General features: G+C 42.1%; 1 protein-coding gene across 6 annotated transcripts; it reads left to right on the top strand.

Annotated features, from left to right (window-relative positions):
- Window positions 1–22,098, top strand: rnpc3 (RNA-binding region (RNP1, RRM) containing 3). 6 transcript variants are annotated; one of them, XM_047568721.1, is made up of 16 exons: window positions 1–57; window positions 495–651; window positions 751–798; window positions 936–1,045; window positions 1,168–1,251; window positions 4,400–4,511; window positions 5,152–5,220; window positions 6,845–6,987; window positions 7,143–7,268; window positions 7,647–7,789; window positions 10,189–10,374; window positions 11,698–11,792; window positions 11,975–12,033; window positions 14,302–14,434; window positions 17,006–17,083; window positions 19,700–22,098. In XM_047568721.1, the coding sequence occupies exons 2-15, from the start codon at window positions 499–501 to the stop codon at window positions 17,072–17,074; spliced, it is 1,530 nt and encodes a 509-aa protein (XP_047424677.1). In that variant the 5' UTR covers window positions 1–57; window positions 495–498; the 3' UTR covers window positions 17,075–17,083; window positions 19,700–22,098. The 6 variants fall into 6 exon arrangements, with proteins under 6 accessions (XP_047424677.1, XP_047424679.1, XP_047424680.1 ...); XM_047568723.1 differs by lacking the exon at window positions 19,700–22,098 and adding an exon at window positions 17,229–17,589 and having other exon boundaries at window positions 1,171–1,251; XM_047568724.1 differs by lacking the exon at window positions 19,700–22,098 and adding an exon at window positions 17,229–17,589 and having other exon boundaries at window positions 10,195–10,374.
- The last annotated feature ends 2,763 nt before the right edge of the window (window positions 22,099–24,861 follow it).

Raw genomic sequence — 24,861 nt, 5'->3', positions numbered from 1 at the left:
CGCGCGGCGTGAACAGGCGACCGGAAGTCGGGTTTGTTTACCCGCTGCAGGAGGCAGGTACGCTATCAAATATATTCACTGATGTTTGAATTGTTTGCATTAGTTTGTCGTCTGCACTCTGCTTTAACCTGTATTAATTCAATGCCTCGACCCACCTAAGAGCCGGTGAAGTTAAACGGCTTCGAGGAAGTCCTGACTTTACTACACGTTAGCAACACTGTCGTTAGCAGCAAGCTAAAGCTGCGGTTATTGAAAGAAACGGCAACTGTGTGAGATATTTTAGAAACTCGAAAATATCCACATGTAACCTCACATGTATTGATAGTGGTAGCGACCAGTAAGGACGTTGTCCTTACAGTCTGTGGCGTGTGCCAACTGTAGATAATATGCTTGCACATGGAAGCTAAATATTAATATTTTTTTCTTAAAAGAAAAGGCGCAGGTGACAGAAGCTGTGTTTTTATGACTACTATGCCCTGTGTTGTGTCTTACAGAAAAATGGACAAGAATGAAGACGCGGTTCAGATTAACAGCAGTAAAACACTGCTCGTCCGCCACTTACCGGCTGAGCTCAGCCAGGAGGAGAAGGAGGACCTCTTAAAGTATTTTGGAGCCGAGTCAGTCAGGGTCTTGTCGAACAGAGGTCGTCTGGTAGGTTGCGCCTCACTTAACTCTTTCCCTGAACCTTCAGATGGTGAAATCCACTTGAATCCGGTCTGAACAGGTTATTTTTTCCCCCCACTTCCACAGAAACATGCAGCCTTTGCAACATTTAGAAGTGAGAAGTCAGCAGCAAACGTGAGTCTTCCTTCACTGACTGTGAAAACTGATTGATAGAGTCTTATTAAGCCCTTTTTCCACAGTATTGTATTGGGGAAGTCATGTGATTTATTGACTGACATTTATCTGATTTGCTCCCATCACATGTCTCCCAGGCTCTCAGCAGGCTCCACCAGTTAGAGCTCCTCGATCGGACGCTTGTTGTAGAGTTTGCTAGAGGCCAAGATCATGTCACCGTGTTAAAGGACCCGCCAGTGTCAAACAGGTAGGCTGTTTGTAGTGACTTTGCCAGTAGTGTGCACTGTCAATCTCTTTGAGATACAGTGAGATAGAGTCAGATGCTTGCATCTCTCATGGCGGTCTAATATTTACTCTGCTTTTCTACAGCAGTGTCAAAGAAGAGCAGAAGAAACAGGAGATCAAACCGCCAAATATTCCTCTCATAGAGACTGGTGTCGCTCCTAGCCTGGGGTGAGAATGAAAACATATTATTGTATAGCTGTCATGCATTTTACAACCATTTTTGAGACAGCATTGCGAGCATTAGTTGTGTGTGTGTGTGACAAATTTTGTATTTTCTCAAACTTTGTGTTGAAAAGAAAGTAAGGACTGAGTTCTCCGGTGTAGATGGAGGTTTGGTTATTAGTCAGCTTCACGGGTCATCTACACTCAACATCGTGTCTAACTTTCATCACATCCATCGCAGCTTAGTTAAAAATGGCAAAACGAACCACTGATGCATTTGTACTCCATCAAATTGACTAGAAAGAAAAATCTGATGAGTAAGGAGAAGGCATTGTGATAAAACGGGCAAAACAACAATTTTTGTAACCGGCTGAGCAGTTTAAATGACTTGAATGTTGCAAATACTCACCATGAAATGCATCTTCCTCTCTCGATGTTCAAAACACACGGAGGCAAAGCAGGTTTACTATACGGTTTAAACATGACGCACACAGAGTAGCGGCAGCTTGAAGAACGCACTTCAAACCAAACGCTAGTCTCAAGCCCTGTTGTGCTTTGGGATGTTATGAAAAAAAGAAGTGGTCACGAAAGGTGGGCACTGCTGTCTTGGTTTTATTACACAGAGCTTTGCAGTCGAAGACCAACTTGTTGTTGTTTTGTCAAAAGTGGGATTGTCAGAAATATGTGTAACAATTGTGTATAAATGTATATAGGCCGTGCTGGTTTGTGCTGGTGCAGTTTGCCTGTGTCATGACAGTTTCTTGGCAGTGCGTTGAAACTTTTAATAGATCACTGTCAGACAGCAGTTACTGGAAGGCCTACTGCCTTCGTCTTTTTTTTTCTCTTTTTCTGGCACTTGTCCCCCATTCTTCTGCACTCTACTGTGGACGTTCCCTTTCCGGTACGGGTCAATCTTTCAAGCAGTCAGAATTTGATGCGCGCTTTGCCGCAGCGCCCACTCATGAACTTGTTGATGGACACTATGCAAGCGCGTCTCTGTAGCACATGTGTCGGTTGAATCCCCATAATCCTCGGGTCTAAAGGTGGTACCATAAATGATGCATTTGACAAGGTGGGAAATCCTAGAATTAGCGTTAAAAAAGATTGGCATGGAGCCCTGTCTTCTTCTGCAAATGCATAAATCATTACCTGCCCAAACTACCCCTTACACAATTACATATGCGTGATGTGTGACACGTGTCCACCAATCTCGGTCACGGTGTTGTCAGTTCGACTGTGTAGAAACCGCCTTGAGGCTTTACTGCTGACAGTAAACCTGGATCTGAGAATCTGAGAGCTGTAGCTGGGAGCTGTCAGAGGCCTTGTGTCCAATTAGATATAACCAAGGCGCCACAGAGCACCTGACAGGCCGTCTGTCCTGCCAGTTGGTGGAACCAGGTGGTCTTTGATACCTCTCACTCCACTACTGACAGTCGTTCCTACTGCATGTCTGCCTTCTCTCAAACTCAAAAGCTCCACATTCTAGTCAGAATAGTCCACGTAAAACTTTCACTAAGAAAAAGTAGAGAGAAAGGATTCAGGATGGCCTATTGGCTGCACTTTTGTTTATTTTTCAAGAAAGATTTTCCAGAACGATTATTTGCTCCTTCTCACACCTGCATTTTTCTCCTTTGGACAAACACAAGCGATAAGTGACTAATAATTAAAATAATAATTACAGTATCTGCAGTACATGTTTGTTTCATCCAGTTCATCTGAGCAAAATATAGATATACAGAAGTAACTTTAAGCACATATACTTTCAGAATTTTGTGTATTGAAGTTTTTAAAAGTGAACTATATCACTGGTGTAATAATTGATCTGCACTCACTCGATCTGCAACTTATTTATTAGGTGCAACGAATGAAAGAATGACTTGCAGTTTGACAGTCCTGCACTAAACCCTCCTCTATGAATGTTATAAAGTTTGAATTATGTGGAAGCAGCATCAGGAAAGGTGGCGATTCATCTCCTTTTGGACAATTTAAAAGTGTTTCTGTTATTTAGCCTAGACCACTGACTAAAATGCGATTGTCAAAATAATAGAATCACGTGTCGGTGCAACTCAGTACAGTTCAATAGCGGCACAAACCACAGCCTCCAAGATGAAAATGCACTGAATCAGTGAAAACTGTTGAATCGATACCTCTGTCAGTTATTTTAAATAAATGCTGAACACAACGATCTTCAAGCAGCTGTCGGTTTAGTGCAGGACTAGAAAGCTTTCACTGTCAGTGCTGTAGCCAATGAACGGGCAGTTGAGCGTACAACAACTCCAGCCTTGTTTCACATGTAACATTTGTGCAGTTCAGACCTGCAGCATTCAAATTTTAATTCAGAGTTTACATATAAGAAGATCAGGAGCTCAGAACCAGAGCACAGAAATGTATCAACATTGAAAAAAGTTCAGCTAACTAATTAGAAATTAGATAAAAAACACATACGTTTCCACTTTAGATTTATGTCTTTATCTCATATTATCTATTACACTGGATATATTTTAAATGTGTTATTGTTATTCTGTACTTCTGACAGTCTACTCTTCCTTTGGGCTGAATTTGTTGGGCCAGTCAAATTTGTTGACAGGTGTTTCAAATCTGCTCCACTTGTACATTTTTTATTTTATTTTATTTATTTTTTTTGTGTCTTACGGAGGGATGATTTATTTCAAATAACGTTTAAAGATATTTAAAGATATTCCCTCGCCAGACTCAGAGGCATCTACAACCTTTTTGTCCGCTTTGAGACCTCGTCGGATGTTAGCATGAAGGCATCACTCTGTTCAACAGCAAAGAGAACACCAGACGTCTGACTGGATGTCAGAAGTTTGTCAGATGCGTTGTGTAGCACATGTGTCAGCTGCGTTGTGTCGCACTTGTTTAAATAGGACCCGTCCCATCTGTCACTTCCCAAGGCAGATCTGCTCTGCTGTTATTCTAATTGGTGTTCCAGTTTTTTTTTCCGTGTTTACTTGCTTTTCTGTGCGACTTCTTTGTTATTCATTTATTAAATGTGATAATAGCTACTAAATAAGAAGTTTTTTCGTTGAGATGTTCTTTTTTTTTTTCCACACGTCTTTAACGGCTCGTGTTTGAAGCGGCGCACTTTTAACTTTCCAGTTTACTTTTAAGTGTTTTTCTTTCTCTCCCACAGGTTGAAATTCCAATCAAATCCCACGTTGAAATATTTATACCCTCCACCCTCTCATGGCATTTTGACGAATATAATGCACGCGCTCATCGGCGTGCCAAAGTTTTATGTTCAGGTGAGCGCACGCTGCTTTTTATATATTTCGTCTTCGCCTTGACAGACAGCTGTTGGCTGTCTGCGTGTTCGTCTGTAAATAGTGTCCCCGCATTCAGTTGTAGAAAGCGTGAATTTAGACAAATCCGCACACTAGTCTTCAGATGAATATTGTAAAATATAAATACGGCCCCAGAATAAGAGGTTTTTGAACTACATCCAAGCTCTTAAAGATCAAACAGCAAACATTTGCCTTTTAAATTTCAATTTGAGGGAGCAAGTATTAATAATAAACCGTAAGTGGGAGGCATGAGTTATGGGTTTAACATTTCCCTTGGAGCCTCGCTGCCTGTTATTTATTTATTTATTTTTTTGTGTCATTGCTGCTTCCCGTGTTAGCATCTTGGTGGTGCTAGAGCGTTGCAGAGTAACCTGGTTAAACGCTCTGCCTCCCGATAGGTAGCTCACTGCAGCCTCAGGCTCACCTTGATCCTTGTATTTGTATGCAAAAAAGCCTCGCAGTCTGTTTAACATATGGATCCCGAGTTCCAAGCTCCCCCTTTGAGAACAGCAGTATATCTACATTGCAGGCTCCCTCCAATCTTGGCGTGTGAACCTCAGACACTGTCACTGTTCTTATGCCGGTATCTCAAATTGTGCAGGTCCTTCACCTGATGAACAAGATGAATTTGCCGAGTCCTTTCGGCCCCATCACCGCGAGACCGCCCATGGTAAGGCCCCGCACTTCTCTGCTGAAATGTCGATGGTTTTAGGTGGAATTTATTTGGCGATGAAACAAGACAAACTGTTTTTTTGTAAGTAAGCCGGTTGTCAGACGTGTCACAGAACATGCTTTGTTTAAAAGGAAGGAACTCTGAGGTTGAACAGATGCCGATTTCCTTGAAGTGGGGTTGTAGGAGGTGCTTATCTCTTTTCTGATGCAGAACTGAAGCCGCTCCATATCCATCAATGCTCTCTTCAAAGCTACCAAGCGCCGCCGACAAAAGCAGTAATTTTAACTCGCGCCCTTGATCGTTTAGTTTGTTTGTGTTGTTGTGTAACTTAACGAGTTTGTTTAGATCCAAACTAGCGCACCCGAATCACACAGCCCAGCACCTCACTTTGCTGATTGAGATCGTTGAGTGTCCTTAAAGGACACACAACCAGAGATGCAACTTTTTCGAGACACATTTTGTGCCTCTTGAAACTTTACTTTTCTTTTGCTGAAATTGTCAAAAAAAAAAGTTGTATGTCTACATAAACATTGATCAGTCATAACATTATGACCACCTTCCTAATATTTTCTAGGTCAGTTGTGGCTCATCAGAGAACAGACATGGTACTTCTGAAGGCGTCCTGTGGTGTCTGGAAACAGAATATTGTTAGTGGGGGGCTTTTGGGTCCTATGGGTGGCCCTGATCTGGTCTGGTCTAGGTGTGTGATACCTGTCCAAGTAACATCCACACTAATTCCCAGCAGAACATTGTGCCGTCACATGACGGTCAATGTTATTTAATTCTGCTGGTCATGGCTTAAGTGTTGTGGCTGATTGGTGTGTACAAAAATGAAATGCTAACACTTTCTAACAAGGAAGCTTCTATGTTTTATTTTTATTTTTAATAATATTAGTACAGTTTCAAGAAAAACATTACACTTGTGTGATTGCTTCTGAGCTATTTGTGATGACACAAACTTCATGGAATGGGTTCAGTGTAATGGGTGTTGAAAGGGTTTTCTCCATCAGGTCCGGTTCGTTTGGGCTGATGGAATAAAACTTTGTTCCAGAACAAACCAACCGAGCTGAGACTGGTTAGAGGGGGCTGTCTCAACCCAGCCACAGTCGCTCCCTGACCAATAAGTTTGCAGGGCAAACACCATCCGATATGGATTAGTTTTATATCACCAAGCAGTTACATTCTAACATATTGCATCGTTTACTCCCCGAATTGTAGTGCAGGTCACTAGTGAACGCTATAGTTTAGACCAGGGGTGTCAAACATAAGGCCCGGGGGCCAAAACCGGCCCGCCAGAGGGTCCAATCTGGCCCGTGGGATGAATTTGCAAAAATTACACTGGAGATACTAGCTGGAAATCTTTGACAAAATAAGAAATTTCACAGTTTTTCATTACATGTAGCAGTACTTTTTTGCACTAAAGCAAAGGGAAACATTTGGAGTTGTCGTTATTTACCAGGTTATAAGCTATTGGGCAACCGGCCAGGCCCCCTTCAGGTCAAATTGGGCTGTATGTGGCCCCTGAACTAAAATTAGTTTGACACCCCTGGTTTAGACTCTGGGTACATGCAACACGGAAGTGTAAACCAAATATGAAGCCGTGTACTTTTGTCTCTTGCAGTACGATCCCCTCCCCCCTGCTCCACCCGTCCCCATGCCCCCTCCTTTCCCCCCTGAATACCCACCTTTACCGGAGGAGGAGATGGAGCTGTCCAGTGGGGAGGAGTCCGAATATGAGAGCGGAGATGATGAAGACAAAGAGAGGTGAGGAGCAGACGATTGTTAATGTGTCACCCATCAGTAATAATATCTCCAGGCATGTGAGTGGCTTGACGGCAAATGTCTTTAAGTTCCTGAGGATGGGCAGGTTTGTTTTTGTCCAAGCTTTTCCCTTATCCCCTATGCCTGCTTTATTTCAGGATTGTTCGTCTGATGGGCCTGGTCAACCAAGCGTGCAAGAGGCCCTTGAGACCGAAAAGAGTTTCAAAGAGAAAGAAGCCCAAGATCAAGGATCTACTCTATGCTCCCAAACCAGACTCTCAGAGGTACAGCAAAGGCACTCATGCGTGTCGCAGTCCTCGAGCATAGCTCATCTGGAGACAGTGCTCATAGGCAGCTAAAAACACAGGACAAAAACCTCCAGACGATACGTTCCCCCTCATAAAGACAGCCGTGTGTGGCTTGGAGACTTGTTGTTTCAGCATCACACACGCACACACTCCCTTAATGACAGACCACAAACTCTATTTCCAGACTATAAATACACACCTACCTAGTCTCCTGGCTGCATGTTTGCAGACTGGGAAATATCTCCAGGTGATCAGAACAGAATATCCCAAACCGTAAGCAGCTCAGGAGCCGGGGTTATTGTGTTGTTTTTTTTTTTTGTTGAGGGGACTAGTGCTTTTCTCCGCTGTCCTCAGTGCTACAGTACTGCAGCCCTCTGACGTGTTCGAGCAGCCCCACCCAGCAGGGCCGAGGAAAATTGAATTCCACATTTCGGGTCCAGAGGTGGTCGCTGCCTTGGAAGGAAGTGGGCCAGTTCAAGCTGATGATGAAGGCAAAGGTAAGGGCTCAATGTTTAGTGTGTTCGTATAAATGTAAAGACAAATATACATATATAGTAGTTTTGATTGTTTTCCTGTTAAGTTGGCTTTGACTTACTTTTTACAAATCAAAATGTAGTCTTTTAGTGAGGTGGAAACATCAGCTCAGTTCTGTGAAATGCTAGTTGCTGGTCAAAAAGATTGTATTCAAGGTATTTGCTTGGTCTTCCTTGTAGGACAAGGAGTACAGTTGTAGAAATAGAAAGAGGCTTGAGGTTTTTTAAACCCTTTGATGTCTCGTCTGTTACCGATATTAACACAACTCTTCGACCTCGCCTCATCGTAACCCTTTCTTACAATCATTTTTATCAGATTTGTCTAACCCGTTTCCTCCTGAACCAATACTTGATCAATACATCTCTGCTTGGTCTTTAGCACATTAGCATTAGACAGACTTACCATACTGCTCCTTCGTCTTAAGTTTGCTTTCGCACACACATCTCTTCATTATGAAAATGCAGCCAAACCAGTTAAGTTTAAACCACTGAAGGTCAGGAAAACCTACATTTTCATGAGGGGTTCATTTCCTTCCTTTAAAGAGAAACTGAACCGGAAGGTGATGGTCCGCCATCAGTACGAGATTTGCCAAATCATAGTTAGTTTGTATTACACAGTACATATAAACGTGCAGAGCCCTATAAGCATCGTGAAGCCTTTTTGAAAATCGCTGAATGTTTTTCAATCGTTGGATCCACTCATTTCATTTCCAACAAGGGATTTTTAAGTGTCACGACACAACAAGCTAGTCGTCTGCCATGTTCCAGTGTTGGGCCATTGGTGAGCGTGTCCCGCTCTAGTTGACAGCAGCTTTTCAGCCACTTCAGCATTTTGAAATCACTCAATGAGACGGATAACTCAGATGGGCTGTTTAGTTTTTAGAGAACCGGTGGAGGAGAAAAGAAAAGGACGCAGTTCAAAGGGCACACAGAAGGTTGAACCTTTTTGTCTAATCCGAACTTTGAATAGTGCTCAAACGCTGTCATGGTGACAAGATCGTTAAGGATGAGTGGAGGTTTCCAGTTGTCTGCCAATAAAACGTGGAGCCGTGTGAATTGCACATTGTTTTTATTTAGTATCTGTATACTAGTACTTATGCAAAATAATCCGGGACATGAGTAGATAATGTGGTTGACGAATAAAAATCCTTGAATCCTTGAAATGGGGAATCCACATTAAAAAAGAGTTTGCAGAAAGCGCACGGCGCAGATTTGATTATTTCTATACATCTTGTTTATTATCACAGTGAAGCAGGAGGTGCTCTGACACTGCAGAAGACATAAGTTAAAGCTCTTAGCGCGTGTGAAGTTGGAGCCAAGTTTTTCCACAATGGTATATCGCAGTAGAAACTCGTACCAAGAAGGTTGTCCCATTATCTGTACGAGCAAATGTCATTGAGGGCACAGTCTGTGTTACTTGTCAGCTGTGCACTTCCCTCTTTGCCTTATCTCCCTTCTCTCTAGCTACAACTTCACTCGCTGGCAAGTCTCAGAGAAATAAAATAGATCTCAAAGTCAAACACAAAAGATTTCCTAAAGGCAGAGGAAAGATAAACTATGACAGGTGGCTTTTTGGATTAGTCTTGTTTTGGGGAAGTGGGGTTGTGGGATCCGATAAACAAGCCATTTAAATGAAAAGGGAAGGTGGGGGGACAGATAAGGAGGAGGATAGTTTCGAAAGCAGCGATCTAGTCCACTGCGGAGAGAGTATCGGGAAAGCTCCCCGACGCTTTTCGCTTCAGCGCGCGCACACACGCACCTTATGTGAATGACAAGTGATTTTTTTTTCTCCCCCCCCCCCCCCCCCCCATCAGATTTGTACAGGCTCACTGCGCTCGGTAATCTCCGACATGTGCGCGCACATCCATGCGCTCCTCGGAGTTATCCTTCCCACTGCCCTGTCAAACCACTCTTTGCAAAACAGGAGATTTTGATTACACGCCTTTATTTGACACAGACGGAGCAGGCTTACGTCTCCTTTCAGTTTCACTTTGCTTAATATTCATTTATCGCATTAAACACTTAATAGTTTCAGCTCTGTCAAGTTACGCTGGTAGCTTTGTGAAGAATTCCAAATATCAGCATGGTAAACTAATTGCGACCAAGAGGATTCGCACCCACTCTTTCATCCCGAGCCTGCGCTGTTTACTCGAGAGGATAAACACTTTTGGACGTGATTATTTCACCGTCTGCTAACGGCGCACATTGTGAAAACTTCTAAAGTGTGAGCGGGAGGGGTTTCTTTTGTTCTTCATATCATGAAAGAATTCGGGGCAGATCCGACTCGGCGGAAAACGCTCAACGTGGCAAAGATCTGACGGCTTGGTTTAAACGCGCCGCATTTTGATCTTTTCCCCCTTCAGAAGCGGGCGCGAGCGAGGTCGCCCCCGGCGACGAACAAGAGGCCGCCGAGACGGAGGGCTTCGGGAAGCTTTACCCCAGCGCCCAGACGACCCGGCAGCAGGAAGAGCGCAGCGACGATGAGCAGGATCTCGCGTCAGGTGTCGTCTCCAGGAAGGAGCTGGAGAAAGGACGGCTGTCGAGAGACGGTAAATATAACCTACACGGGCGGATCAGGGGGCGACACTGCCGGCGCGCAGCGGGGGAGCGTCCTTGGTTTGAACATCCGCAGAACCTGTCACAAACTGGTGATTAGACGCGGAAGGGGGGAGGGGTGAGAAAAAGCAGACCTTAAAAAGTTTTCGAAATGTTAAAAAAGAAGCTGAACACATTCACGTTCCCAGTCGCTCCGCTTGGAAGCGCTGGAAGAGCAGTCGAAGCAGTCGTCGGCCTGAAAGCGGATTCAGCAGAATTTGGAACAATCCAGTAAATATTACAATAAAGTTGCAGCTGGCTGAGAGGCATCACGATGAAACTAAAAGAAAAAACTGCAGAAAATCTAATAACTTTGCCCCACTGGGTCCCTAGTAAAAGGCCAAATAATAACAACTACAGGTGGGATTAGGTCCGAGGCTGCACTGCTGAGTCTGCAGGTCGGTCGTCAGACTAATTAAACTGGTTTGTCATTCAGTGACAAACCAACAGAGAATTATCAATTGTCCGGCTTAAACATTACAGTATTAGCTACTGTGTGGAGATCTCAGTGGAGCATTTTACTGCTGCATATTAATCAGGTTTGTTGTCATGTGAGAAGAGACACGTCTCCAAATAAACGCTAATGTTTCTGGGTACCTGCCTCTAACGAGCTATGAAGCTGTGCCGGAAACTTCTGTTGAATAAGAAATCAAAACGCCCCGCTTTTCCTGTGCATGGCAAATGAGGAAAGAAGCCACATTGTTCACTCCTCTCAGCTCATCTGTCTGGCTACACAGACTGCTACAGAACATATGCCATGTACTTCAATAGACCCATAGGTTGAAGCAAGTAAAACCAAGAATTCTCCGTTGCATAAACCCAACGTGTCTATTATTCTAACGTATTCCTATTATGTAGACCAAAACAAAATGAGACTGATTTTGTAAATATTTTATTTTATCTAGTTCGGTGGAGTTAAAATTCCTCGTCTCCCTGGAGTGACGGCTCCTATGACAGTAAATTGTCCCCGCTCTCTTCTTCATATTTAACTCGGCGAGGAAGATTGTAGTGTCCGTAAAGTGTCTAAGTGGTATCTAAAAGAAACTGTGTGGTAGGTGCCCGTCACTGCTTTAATGTGTCAGTGCATCCCTTAGCCGAGTTCTTGTTTTATTCCGCCTTAAATAAAACATGGAGCTCATAGCATTGAGTTACCGTGACTTTGAATTTATTTAAATGTTAGGCATCGGCAGCTCACAGATCCTTTGTACCTGTTTTTGAAATTCTCCTTGTATCAAATCTGTTTTTTTTTTTTCTTTCTCCGCTCTCTTTTATAACAGAGATAAAAAGGATGTCTGTATTTAAAAATTATGAACCGGGTGAGCCGACCTGCAGACTGTACGTGAAGAACATTGCAAAACAGGTGGAGGAGAAGGTAGGTCCGTTTATAGCACTTGACCCACTTATGTGTGTTTGTTTGGTTTATTGAATACGGTGCCTGAACGGGAACTTTCATTTATTGCTCGAGACAAACACGTGTCAGCAGTTAAGAAAAGCATTCTGAATATACAGTGTTTCATAACATTTCTTTTGCGTATACTTTTATTTATCTTCCAGGACCTGAAGTACATCTACGGGAGATACATTAACCTTTCATCAGAAGCTGAGAGAAACATGTATGTGAATCCGCTTCATCCTGCCTTTACTACTCACCTCTATACACTCCTGCCTCTCACTTCCTCCTCATCACCATCGTCTTCGTCTCGAGTTATTTTTGACACGAGCAATTTGTCGCCTTCTCTTGGGAGTTTTTGGTAATTCATGCTGACTGTGTCTAATGTTTAGTGTCCGAACCGATGTCGAGATCGCGAGGGACATTTTTATGTTTGTGCATCAGCAGCACATCAAATTAATATTCCACTTCCTGAGTCATCAAACCGAGCTTAAGTTGAACTGAGGCTCAGACTCTGAACACAGATGTAGTGGAGGATTAGTTTGTCCTTTGTTCACCTACTTCTAGACTGAGACTCGTTTTCGGCTGTTTTAGAGTCACTGCAGTTCGTTAGTCTACTGTGTGTGATCAGGAATGCTGCGCAAAATATTTTTGTGATGGTTAAATCCAGGTTTTAGGTGTATCTTATCTACACCCTGGACAGGGCTAGGGTTAATTTAGAGTCACTAATTAGCATAACGAGCATGTATTTGGAGGTGGGAGGAAACCAGAGGACCCGGAGAAAACCCACGCAGACACAGGGAGAACATGCAAACTCCACCCAGAAAGACCCGAGCTTTTTTATTGTTCTATAGGTCTTAAATTTAAATGTTAGTTATCATTGGTGTTAGGGATGCATGATTCCCACATCGGGTATTGATCTGACACTGTGCACATTTATTCCGATACAACTAATCCCCAGCTGACAGTTGACGAGCGTCTTCTTAAGCGTTGTGGCATTAAGACTTCAGATACCGCAGAGGGACATTTGTCGTAACATATTCCTACGTGAAAAACTAAGTCAGTATTTGCAAGTACCCAAATGTACATACTTGCACATTGTCTGACAAAAATATGTTGTGTATATGCGATGTGCAAACAAATAATAACGTTCGTTTTGATTGATTGTTTGATTGATTAATTGAATATCACAAAGATCTGATTGACTCAGCTTGGCAAACTGGTGCACGCGAAGAGAAACGGAAAATGATGAAAAGATACAAAAAAAGTTCAAGGGACAGCTTAATAATCTACAGTAGAATGAACAAACCTTCGGTCAACTATTTGTGTGGAGTTCAGCTCTGTGTGAATACAGACCATTGAGACCAACAGCCTTGAAGAGTTTTTTCCTCTCACGTAGTCAATTTCCTTGAGTCTTTGCGTTGCGTTCAAGTGCAACTTTTTGGTTTGGACGGAGGCGACTCGAGACAACATCACAGTCGGCCTTTAACGTCTTCAGTTTGGACTGTCCTGGCTGTCAAAGCTCAGGCTTGTCATATACAGGGACCGGGTTTTAAACAGCAAAACACACACATATTACACATTTTATTTCCAGCCCTCAATCAACACGAATACTGTGTTTTTCTCACCCAAAAAAAAAAAGGAACCTTTTCACAGCGCTTCCTGATTGGGTGAATGCTGTAACACCTGCTTATGCGCTGAGAGACGGGGATATAAGTCAGCCTGCTGAGAGTGGCGACTGAGCGGTATTAAAGTGAAGAACAACTTTCCGTCACACCTAACCTTCCCTGTGATATCTCATTTTAAATGTCAGTGTAGCTGAACGCGCGGCACAGCTGCTCTCATTAACCTGCATTCATGGTAATTTAGACAAATGACGCTGCTGTGGGAAAAATATAGGTTGAGAATGATGGGTAGTACGAATGAGTCGAGATCATATCGTTATTTGTTGTATGAGAGAACAAACATGAATATGTAAATAGGAACAACTTGACTGTGAATTGCGCTGAATTAAATCCCAGTTAATCCCGCGGAGAGAGGGTGGGCTTAATACGACTTGCCGCTGTCTCCGAGTGTCTCCGTGTTAATGCAGATGATCACACTGCTCTCGTTGATCTCGTCAGTCATAAAATAATGATTTGGTCAGCTACATTGAGCGGCTTAGCAGCTGTTGCCAAATGAAAAGAAGAGAAGCCGTTTCAGTGTAGCTCTCTGTGTGAAATGCACGTATGCACACGTGGCGTTTTCACATTTCGAAATCAGTTTTCCACGATGCACGTATGTGCTATTCCCTGCCTCCAATTACTACCCTCTGAACTCAAACCTGCAGGTTGTTGATTATCCCCAACGCATGAGCAACAACTGCCCTTTATGCGCTTAAACGAGGATATAACGGGTTCTGAACAGCCGCGGTCTAACTCTGCGCTGGTCCAGGTCGGTAAGCTCCGCGTTCTAACGATGTGTCCCCGCTTCGCTTCGCTTTGTTCCTCAGGTTTGACATTGTGTTAATGAAGGAGGGGCGGATGAAAGGGCAGGCCTTCGTAGGACTCCCCAGTGAGCGGAGCGCAGAGAAGGCGCTACGGGAGACCAACGGCTACGTTCTCTATGACAAACCCCTCGTCGTTGTATCCTTTCATCTGCTCTTGCAAAATGAAGCAAGGACGTGGATGCCGTAAGACGCCTGTGAGTATTTGGAGAGGTTTGATCAGTCGGTCTGTAAATGTGGAGATGCACATGTAGATTACGAAATTTAGACACGTGATGGGTCATTGAAAGGTTTGACTACATAATTACCTTGTAGATTAGTACTGAAAACATCTAAATTATGAAATTATTATTAAACAAAGCTTTTTGCTTTGAAAACAACTTTGCACATTCAAGTGAAATGGTTTTACAACTGTCTTGAAGGAGTTCCCATAGGCATCGAGCTCCTGTTGACTGCTTTTATTTCACTTTGTGCTCCAACTCATCCCAAACTATCTCAATTAGTTTCATGTGAGGTCATTAGATTACTCTCCTCCTTTCCTTACATAGCCTAGAGGTGTGTCCGCTGTCATTGTCCTGTTGGAATACAAATTCTCAGGGGGTCGTCACTGTGCTTTTTAAGTGTGGCTTGAATTTTCTTGAAGTGAAAAAGTTATTTAACAGTGGTTGTGATTAGAAAAATGAGGGCTTGATTGACATCACATATGAAACATGTCTCTTAGCTACTGGAGGTAGACGATGGAACAACCTGTGCAAACCAACAACAGAAAGAGCCGTGTTGTGTGAGGTGGCAAAGAGGGCGTTGTGTTACGCTAACTGTAAGATTAACATCAATTAGCACTTCTATCGTTCATTCTGGTTATGGACAGTAGCCTGTAGGCGGATGGTCATTATGCTGCCGGCACTAGTGGAAACTGAACCGGCAGCTACAAGGAAAACAACACAATGAAGAAATACCCAGCTGCTAGCACATCTAGCATTAGCCGCTTTTTGTATGAAAATCTCTCCACCATCCCCGTCTCCGTCGCCACATTAATTTCGTTTGATATAAAGGAATGTCTTTCTGCTTTATTGCCTTTGTTACATGCAATGGAATGAACCATTTCTTCAAAGGCTTTATCCTGCTTTCAGCCCTGCAGTAGAATCCAGTCTTTGCAGCAGCAGCAGCACAGTGGGTAAACAAAGACACCTTGAGCCTTTCCAAAGGGCATTTTAAAACAAGTATCCATGGTCAGCTGTTAACATTGAGACATTTTGACACACACTATCAGTGCTTAAATACCTCATATGTGGCCATGTTAATTAATAAATGAGTCCATGGTGGTGGCCATGACATGTAACTGAACATCCATAAAATGGATTTTAAAGGGTCTGTTAAGAGGTGACGTTATCAAACAGGCTTTTGGCTCACGGTGCTTTTGTGAGGACGCGGACTCGTTGCTGGCAGCTCTGAACCACCACCTGCTCTTCCTTCCTCCTCTCAACGCAGATATTGTGCATCACCTTTTGAACTAGTCTAATGGAACAAGGCTATTGATTCGGATGGTGGGTTTAATGGATGCATCCAGTTGCCAATTAGCTTTGTGGCAGCGTATTAGTGTTTCACACCAAAGAATGAACCGAGATGTCCGCAGTGTAATTTACGTGGGATGTTGTTGCGAATTTAGATGTTTTCTATGAAAAGCAGCAGTGAGTGAGCTTCTGTGTTGCTTTGGACATAACCATAATAATAGGCTTGAGGATGATCCAGTAATGCTGTACTTCCCCTTTGTATCCATTTAAGTTTAAAATAGTTTGACCCCAGACATTTTGGGAAATGTACTTATTGCTTGTTTTGGCAATTATTAACCACTTTCACAAAAATGAAGCAAAAATAAAATGTTGGACCCAGAGGTCAGTTAGCTTAGCACGCATTTTATTAGCAAAATAATGGTTCCAGACACAGGTGTCAACTTTCTCATCCTACTAGGGTCAACAATGGGAATAAATCTGTTCTCACAAATGTGGAATTATTCTTATAACCCATAAGGTTTTTCTGAATTGGCTTATTTTCCTTAAAAGGTCGTAAAAAGAAATGTGCATTTGCTATATGTTCAAATTAGGCATGTCTTAAGCAGTGAAGGATGTTTTTTAGTGCTAACCTCAGACTCCAGTGTAGAACCTGCCTGTGAGTTGCTGAACAGCTTGTTGCAAAAATATGAGGAGCCAGAAGACAGCAGTATAGATTAAATAGCTGACTGAGTTGTGAAGTTTATTAACTTGACGGCACAGTTACAGCCTCTCACTCATTCGGTCCATGCTGTCATGAGGACGAACAGTTTATCAATCTGTATGATGGGCAGAAGCTGTCGCTGAGTAAGTAAGACAACCTCGGGAACGCGAGAGACCCGAGCTCTTATAAGGTCAATTTTGGCCAGTAGTCTTCTGGCATTTCTGGACAAACAGCTGCGACCTTTTCTGAAATTAAATTCATATGAGGAAGTGGGTGTCACACAGAGAAGGGGGCTCTTCATCTTAAAGCTGCTTTTTGCAAGTTTGGGAATAAAATGACAATACATAGTACAATAGAAGTAATGAGTGCGCCATTATTTACCACCAGTGCGAAATCTCACATCTGAAACTGACTTTGCTTTCAAGGAAAATTGTGCTGTTGGTGCATGTATTTGATGGTGAATCTGTTGCTGCTACAGACCTTAACTAGAAATTCACAGCAATTCGCCAGATCTGCCAGACCAAAACAAGAGAACACAGATACCAAAAAAGGGTCAAAACAACGATGAACTCAACAGGTGAGTAACACACTGAACAATTTAAGGTCGTGCCAAAAAATAAAAAATAAAATGACTACTGATTTTGCCATAGTCCAACTAGACATATTATCATTGTATTGGTGTTTTCTTTTCACTATTGTGTTTCACACTTTATCTATTCAAGATGCCAAGGCTTGATATTGTGGCCCAGCAGAACCATTTGTATCCTTATTATGGCATATCCTTTGGAGAAATAAATAATAAAAAAAAAGGCAAAAAAGAAAATAGACAGTGTAAACGTAGTTATTGATACACAACAGGAACTTGAAACAACTCGACATGTATTGTAGTCATAATGTAAAAGGACTGAATAGCATACTGTATCCTTTTTTTTTTTTTTTTAAATTTAGTGCAGGCTGTGCTATTTTAATACTCCTTTTTAAACTCACTGATTTTTACCTTGTTTGACTGAATTTCAGGTGGTGGTTGTCAGAGGTTGTCTTCTTCTGTTCTTTTATTATTAATAAAGTATTTTATTAAAATAACTTTTGTCATGTTTTTTTTTTTTCTTTTCTTTTTTTTTCTCCCCAGTCACACCATTAAACACATGTCAACATTTGTGCACTGTCATAACCGATTATGTTTAGTTCCAACCTTAAAGCTGAGTAAATACAGACCGGGGGAAGGTATATGAGATCTAGATTGGCTCTGCAGCAGATGGTAGGCTGTCAAAACAGTCCAAAAAAACAAAGTCCTGAAGAGACAGCAAACAAACCAAACAGACTGCAGTCTGGGAAATTGCTTGGACTTGGTTAGCTTACCTTCACAATCCCTGGCTGGCCTCATCTGTGTTATTACAGAGTAAACCTTGGCAGGAGAACAGCTAACCCTTTGCTGCCTCCATATATCACGTTTTGAAAAAGAAAAAAAAATTAATTCTGTCTTCATTAGGTAGAAGCAACACTGATGGTGTAAATGGTGCATGTCAATCACTGGTAAAGAATGTAAAGTTTAAGACAGTGCAACGAGTGGTTTGAAGGTGGACTAGATTTTTAACATTCGCCAGGTGCTAACATAGAACCTGGTAACATGTTTTCAGTTTGCCCAAATAAAGTAAGCCTCAAACTATCCTGGTGTTTATCTGTTTTTCAAAAATGGGGGCAAACCTGCTATCGTCAAAACTGGAAAGCAAAAATGACAGTCTGAGGTATGCTCTAAATCATAAACAGAAACTGCACCCTGCAAACAAACACACACACACACAAAAAAAACAACATTTAATTATTCATACACAGTAAGATCGGTGTTGATGTATAAATTTCTTTCTACAGGTTTGTACTGATATGTAGAAATCTCACAATATTCATCGGCTGCAGTTAAAGATATTGATTCAATCACTTTGTCTTTTGCAAAAATATTTCTCGAAATACATAGTAGTTAACAGTATTTATGTTCTAGATATTTTATACCAGTTTTCTGTTGCAGCAAAAGACTTGGCTTTCTATGTGCTGAACAGATGCTTCTCTTTAGAAATTGCCCCACTTACTCGTGGGGTTCCACAGGGGTCAATTCTGGGTCCTTTACTGTTTTGCATTTCTTTGCTTCCACTTTGTGTATTTATTAATAAATTAAAATTCCACTATTATTGCTAATCATAGCAGATGGTGAACATGTTTACATTCCCCTGAGAGCCACTAGTAATGGTGTGCAACTGACATCACTCCTACTAGCTCTACGAACAATGCATGTTGCTTCTTGTCTGGTTTTGAGCCAGAAATCTTAGTGTTTTTATTTCTCTTCTTTAAACACTGTGGTGACAAAGGTTGCAGTTTTGCTTCCCTCAACTTAGGCTAATTTCTAAATTCTTTCTTTATGTCTTGGAACTTGGATCTATCAAGGAGTGTCATTGCTATGTCTGGTCTAAGTGGGTGGTACATGTCAAGTACAAGTAACATCCACACAAATGCCAGGTCCAAAGGTTTCCCAGCAGAGCACTGAATTGTCACAAGATGGTCGATGTTATTCATTTCTCCTGCCAGTGGTTTTAATGTTGTACTGGATTTTGCTTTTTCTGTCAAATTTATATTTAACTGTCTGCTTTAGAAACGTCCTAGGTAAAATAAGCATTGCACTACCAGTCAAAAGTTTGGACACACTTTCTCATTTAAATGAATGAGAAGATGTGTCCAAACTTTTGACTGGTAGTATATATAGTACAGTATTAGACAGTACCGCGAAAGAATACTTGCATTGAGATCACTTTCACTCCTGTGATAATACCTAAGACATTCATAGTCCTGCTTTATCTGAGGTTCCTGTGTGAGAGCATGGCGATTGTGTAGCTACCAGCCGATTTAACACAGCTGAAATGTTCACGCTCAGCAGTGGCGGGTTAATGTTTGTGATTGACCTCGATATCCTCCAGAGAGGAAAATCACCATAATTAAACAATTATGGGTGGTTAGCCTAACAGTGTTCGACAAGGAAAAAGTGTGCCACTGTGTAATTTTTGCAAAATACTTCTATAAAGCTGTTTAAATGCAAATGTATGATTTACGAATACAGGCAGACTGATTTAAGGTTTATAAGATTCCTGCTTGTCCTAATTCGGTGTGATTTTGCCTTCTGTAACTTTGCATGTCAAATCTGCTACAGTTCCCAGCCTCTCGTTGGTTGAGACCCAGGCAACGTGGCCGTTATCAATCACACGTGCTCGGCTGGTTCGACCCGCGGCTCATACGTCAACGCCAGCGCGAGGGAGGAGTCCCCATCTGTGCCCTACTCTGCCCGCCATCTCAACGATGACAAATGTGCCACCCGCAGTGGAAATATTGAGAGTTACCAGGACATTTATCAGGTAACATTTGAGCAATATGAAAGATAACCTTTTGTAAGTGGACACAGATAAAGATGTATGTTCTGCCTTGCCCGCGCACAGGCTCCATCTCGGTTTAATACTGCGACTCCCCAGGAGTAATACCATGATAATACGCTTTATATTTTGGGCTCAACCAGGTGTGCAGTCTGTCTGCGGGGTAGAGTCAAAGCCCGGGATTGCTGGATACACGCTGCTCGATGCAAATGTTACAGGGTGAAGTTTGGATGCCTTTAAGTCATATTCTAGTCAATCTGTATGATCAACCTTTATGTCTGGCCTTGCACTGGATATTCTTTATACATACACAGTGCAACGTTTACTCATAATCTTTTTAAGACTAAACTAAAATCACCAGCAAAACTCAAGGCAAACTCAACATCCCTCAGGCTGCAAGGTATCTCCAGATACTTCCAAACACAGTATCGTTGTCTGAATTTATTTGAAAGCTTCTTTGGGATATTGTCAAAGTATTATTTGCCCTGGTGCCATGAAACTTTCAGTTTTAACTGAAACTAAACCCTAATATCCTTAATCCTTAAACATCTTAGTCCACTCTCTGCTCAGTTACTACTAGACGGTTTGTGGTGTTGCTTCATGTCCTGGGAAAGCACTGGTTTGTCCCATTGAGGATTCAGTTACGGCGTTATTTAAGCCGGTTGCAGTTCATCAAAAATGGTGCGTGCCTTTCGTAGTTTGTCAGGGGAGTTGGAACAGATCACATAATCACCTCCTCTAGTCAGCATGTTGTTCATCTAGAATAAAAAAACAAAACAATTAAATGTTGTGTTACTAGTTTTGTGTCCACAAACATTGAAAATTATTTGTTGCTGACTGTGATGATTGAATTCTGCTGACTCGGATCAAATTAGCGTGTAATTGCCCTTCTGTTGCATGTTGGACTCTGATGTAAAGTGTATGAAGCTTATGGAAAAAGAACTACCTAATTTATCATAAGTTATACTTTCTAACTCTGCTTTATGTGAACTTCTATTTCAGAAATAGTATGATATCGTCTATTAAATATGCTTTTACATCCACAGACTGAATATTTCAAGGTATCGGCTTATTGATGTTTGTGCCAAGAACGCATAGAAGCAACTGATTTAATTTGTGGGAATTGAGGGGAAAAAAAACACTTTTGCAGGAAATCTTTTGTGCAGATGGCCGGGAAGTCATTTTTTCCGACTTCGATGTCTCCACGAGGAGAAAAATAAAAAGAATTTCTGATTGAAAACTCCCAGCAGCAACCCCTCCCCCAGGTTTCAACAACACGGAAAGATAGACTCAACGTGGTGTTTTTTTTTTTTTTTGTAATGTCCAAGCTGCACTTATACAAGACTTCTAGTTTGTAGTGTTGCCACATTCTGGTTTACGTACACAACAAACTCTTAAAAAGACTTGGGGAAATGAGACCATCTGAGGAGCCGACCTGGATCCTACATGATGATCAACATGCCGTCAAGGGATTTGTTTCCTGGAAATAACAGATTGGGGCTATGCCAGAGGTATATGTGTCATTTTTTTTCATTTGTGGGATGTATGTTTAATCAGTCTCCAAGTGTAAAAATAATTTGCAGAGCTATGTTTCTGAGCGCATGACGTTTCTTTTTTTTTTTGTTGACTTCCTAAGTTGTTGTTCCAACCTGGCGGGTGTTCTCACAGCAGGATATTCAATTTTCCAATTACTGTGACATCACGTATTAACTTCCTCCATGGCAGAGGGTGGCTGTTTTCCAGTGTAGTATAATGCATTTTATTTATATATACAATAATATTAATCCATTAATTCTGAAAAACACTGCTATACACCGATCAGGCATAACATCATGACCACCTTCCTAATATGTTGTAGGTCTCCAAAACAGCTGGGACTCATCAGGGAACGGACCTGGGCCTCCTGAGGATGTCTTCTTCTGAGATACTTGATCAGTTTGGGATCTAGTGAACGCTGTGTTGTCACAAGATGGTGAACGTTATTTACTTTTCCTGACAGTGGTCATAATGTTATGCCTGCTTGGTGTTATGTTAAGAGCCGCCAGCAGGGTGGAACCATTATGCAGGATAGTGTTGCTTCTCCTTTCCCAAACGACATGCTGTGCACAGCCGAGATGTAAAAAATAAAAGACCTGCTCTGGCATTTAAAATGAGAAAACAAAAAATAAACAATGCGACATTACCTCTGAAAGTCAGCGTGTTGTTACTGGTAGCATAGCAGGTGGATAACGCTGTGAACCTCCATTACCAGGCTTTTCCTTTCAAGAAGAAATTGATATTAGTGAATTAATGTGGCATTCACTAGCAGCGGCTCATAGCCCAGAGCTGTTGAGGAGCACCGGGCCTCTTATGGGCCACAGCTCGATTTGCATACATATCAGAACAAATGTTGTATTGTTTGCTTTTCACCAATTAAATGGTACAATTTCCCTTAAGACCCGTCACCCGCAGCACATAAGTCTGCTGGAAATTCACTCAAAAGAAAGGAAAAACAAACTAAAAGAAAAGCAGGGACGTGCGAGATGAGCCGACGTTTGCTGGAGCTGATGGCGAGGCAGGAACAAAACTAACAGCTCCAGCACGCAATTACAAACTCCGGATTTCAGGCTCCCTATAGCTGTGAGCTTTCAGTCGTGCCTCGTTGTTTGATGGTGCCTATGCCGCCTTTTCTTTGCGTCTTCCCCCTTCTTCAGCTCAGGATGTAATAGTTCTAAATTTGCCATCTGCCTCCTCTTCCACAGCCTTCATCCCTGCTTTTGTTATATACCCCGACTGCTGTGTACGACAAATGCATGAAAACCACCAGCCTGCAGTGAGTTCCACCGTTCAAGTTTGGAGGCTAGACGCAGATTTTAGTCAGTTATATTAACTTAAATTAAACGGCTAATAAAGGTATTCTGAACCAAAATGCTCCAAAAAGATTTACGATGCTTATATGTGAGCTTTATAGATGCTGAGAGTCTCTTTAGCTTTAGGTTAAACCTACTGTTTGCTGGCTGTGGTTTCATCTTCTCATTTGACTCTCGTAAAAAAAAAATCACATTGCACCTTTCCTCCTCCAAGACTAATCCCCCTTTTCTTTTCTTTTTTGAGGCAGGGATTACCTGAACTCAGCTTGTTACCTGAAGCCTGACTTAATCGCCAAGGTCTCCGGCGTTCGACGACAGGACTACATTCTCCACAGGCAGGTGGTGTGGATGTACAAAAAAAATATATATATATATATATAGCTGGAGGTACATAGATTTATAAACATTCCCTGAAGGCTAAAACAAAAAAAAAAGTAATCTGTGTTTTCTTTAAATGCATTATTAAATCCCCTTGATAGTTGTGGGCCCTCCAGCTCCAGAGAGACATAAATAAATAGGACACCAGTGTCAGTGCTCACGAAAGAGGAATACTTTTCTCAAGCAGATGGTTTCCCACAAATTGTTAACGTGGATGAACATTCCATGAAAGTGTCAGTTGCTGGTTTCACTATTTGACCGATACACACACACACACACACATACACACACATATACTGTATATATATATATATATCCTCCGATGAAGCATAATATTATGACCACTGACAGGAGAAATAAACAACATTGACCATCTTGTGACAAAAATCTTCTGTTAGCATTCATGGTGGATGTTACTTAGACATCAAGTATCTGTGGGATGATCCACAGAGGCCCCTCCCCTAAACCCATAGGACCCAAAGGCCCCCACTAACAACATTCAGGACACCCTCAGAAGACCCATGTCCATTCTCTGACGTGTTACAACTGTTTCCTGAGGCACAAGGGAGACCTACACAGTATTAAGAAGGTGGTCATAATGTTATGCTTGGTTGGTGTATATTCCAGACCAGAACAATTGTTCGTTTTGCTGCCTAATGTCGGATGAATAACCAAAACACTGTAGTGATTGCAGTTTTACCTGAGACATTTACTGACGTTTCATAACCGTGGTTATTTTATTTTTTTTCAATCCTGCTTATGCCTCCCAGAGAAATAAATTCAACCCAGACAGACAGGACAAGTTGTCTGTCAGGACCGATTAGATCACCGCATCAGCACGAACTCCCTCCCAAACAATCACTTCCTCCCCTCTCGTTGGCCCCCTCTTGAACCGAAACCCACTTAAACAATTGATGTCTCTCCCTGAATTTACTTCCTGCCTGGACCGACTTAACTGGGGCTTTTGCTGACTGCGACGGAGCAAATAGCGGCAAGACACGCACTGCTTAGTCAACTCCAGTGAGTGCGTGTGTGTGTTGTCGGTCTCGCGAGTGTGTCTCATCGCAAATGTGTCAATTCTAAGGTATGCTTATTCATTATGAAGAGAGTGATGGCTTGACCATGCATATTTCATGCTTTCAAACCTTGCAAGTTTCATGAAGTTGTCTGAATGAGTAGCATTTAAATCCAGAGTGAAGTAATGTGCTTAAATAATTAATCTATAATGTTTCTGATAAGAAGTACCACCAAGGTCATCGGTTTTATTTATGCCACGGAGGTTATTTATTCCTCTTAACTGCATATTTAGCCTGTTTATGTTATGCAGAGTTACAGAAAAAAATAATCTAGCTCTCCCCACTTGAGCTCATAAGTCTTTCATTTTTTTTTTTATTGAACGTGACTACTCCCTTCTCAAGTTATGAATACGAATACGGCGAGGGCATGTGATCCTCGTCGGTTATTGCACAGCCCTGTAAAGGCTGTATCGGTATGCAAAAGTACACCCCTGCAACGCCATAAAGTGCTCATCCGCCCGTGCGAGTCGCTTCCTCCCTTTTCCGACATTACGCCTCCTTTCTCATCGCTCTGCCCCTCGCTGTCCGAGTTGCCAACTAAATCTCAGCCTCATCTTGTCCGCCGTAACCTTGTTTATTCCCAACAGTGGCATTAGCAAAGCTGTAAAAGTATTTATGGGGGTACAAATGCGGGACAGCCAA

The sequence above is a fragment of the Mugil cephalus genome, chromosome 18 (genome assembly GCF_022458985.1).
Source record: "Mugil cephalus isolate CIBA_MC_2020 chromosome 18, CIBA_Mcephalus_1.1, whole genome shotgun sequence".
In the NCBI taxonomy this organism is placed as follows: Eukaryota; Metazoa; Chordata; class Actinopteri; order Mugiliformes; family Mugilidae; genus Mugil; species Mugil cephalus.
The sequence above is the reverse complement of the archived record's forward strand: the minus strand, read 5'-3'. Positions and strand labels throughout refer to the sequence as shown.

Coding starts and splice junctions, on each gene's coding strand:
- rnpc3 (XM_047568721.1), top strand. CDS start 499: ATGGACAAGAATGAAGACGCGGTTCAGATTAACAGCAGTAAAACACTG. Junction 4,512..5,151: donor TGCCAAAGTTTTATGTTCAG/GTGAGCGCACGC, acceptor CAAATTGTGCAG/GTCCTTCACCTGATGAACAA. Junction 11,793..11,974: donor CAAAACAGGTGGAGGAGAAG/GTAGGTCCGTTT, acceptor TTTATCTTCCAG/GACCTGAAGTACATCTACGG.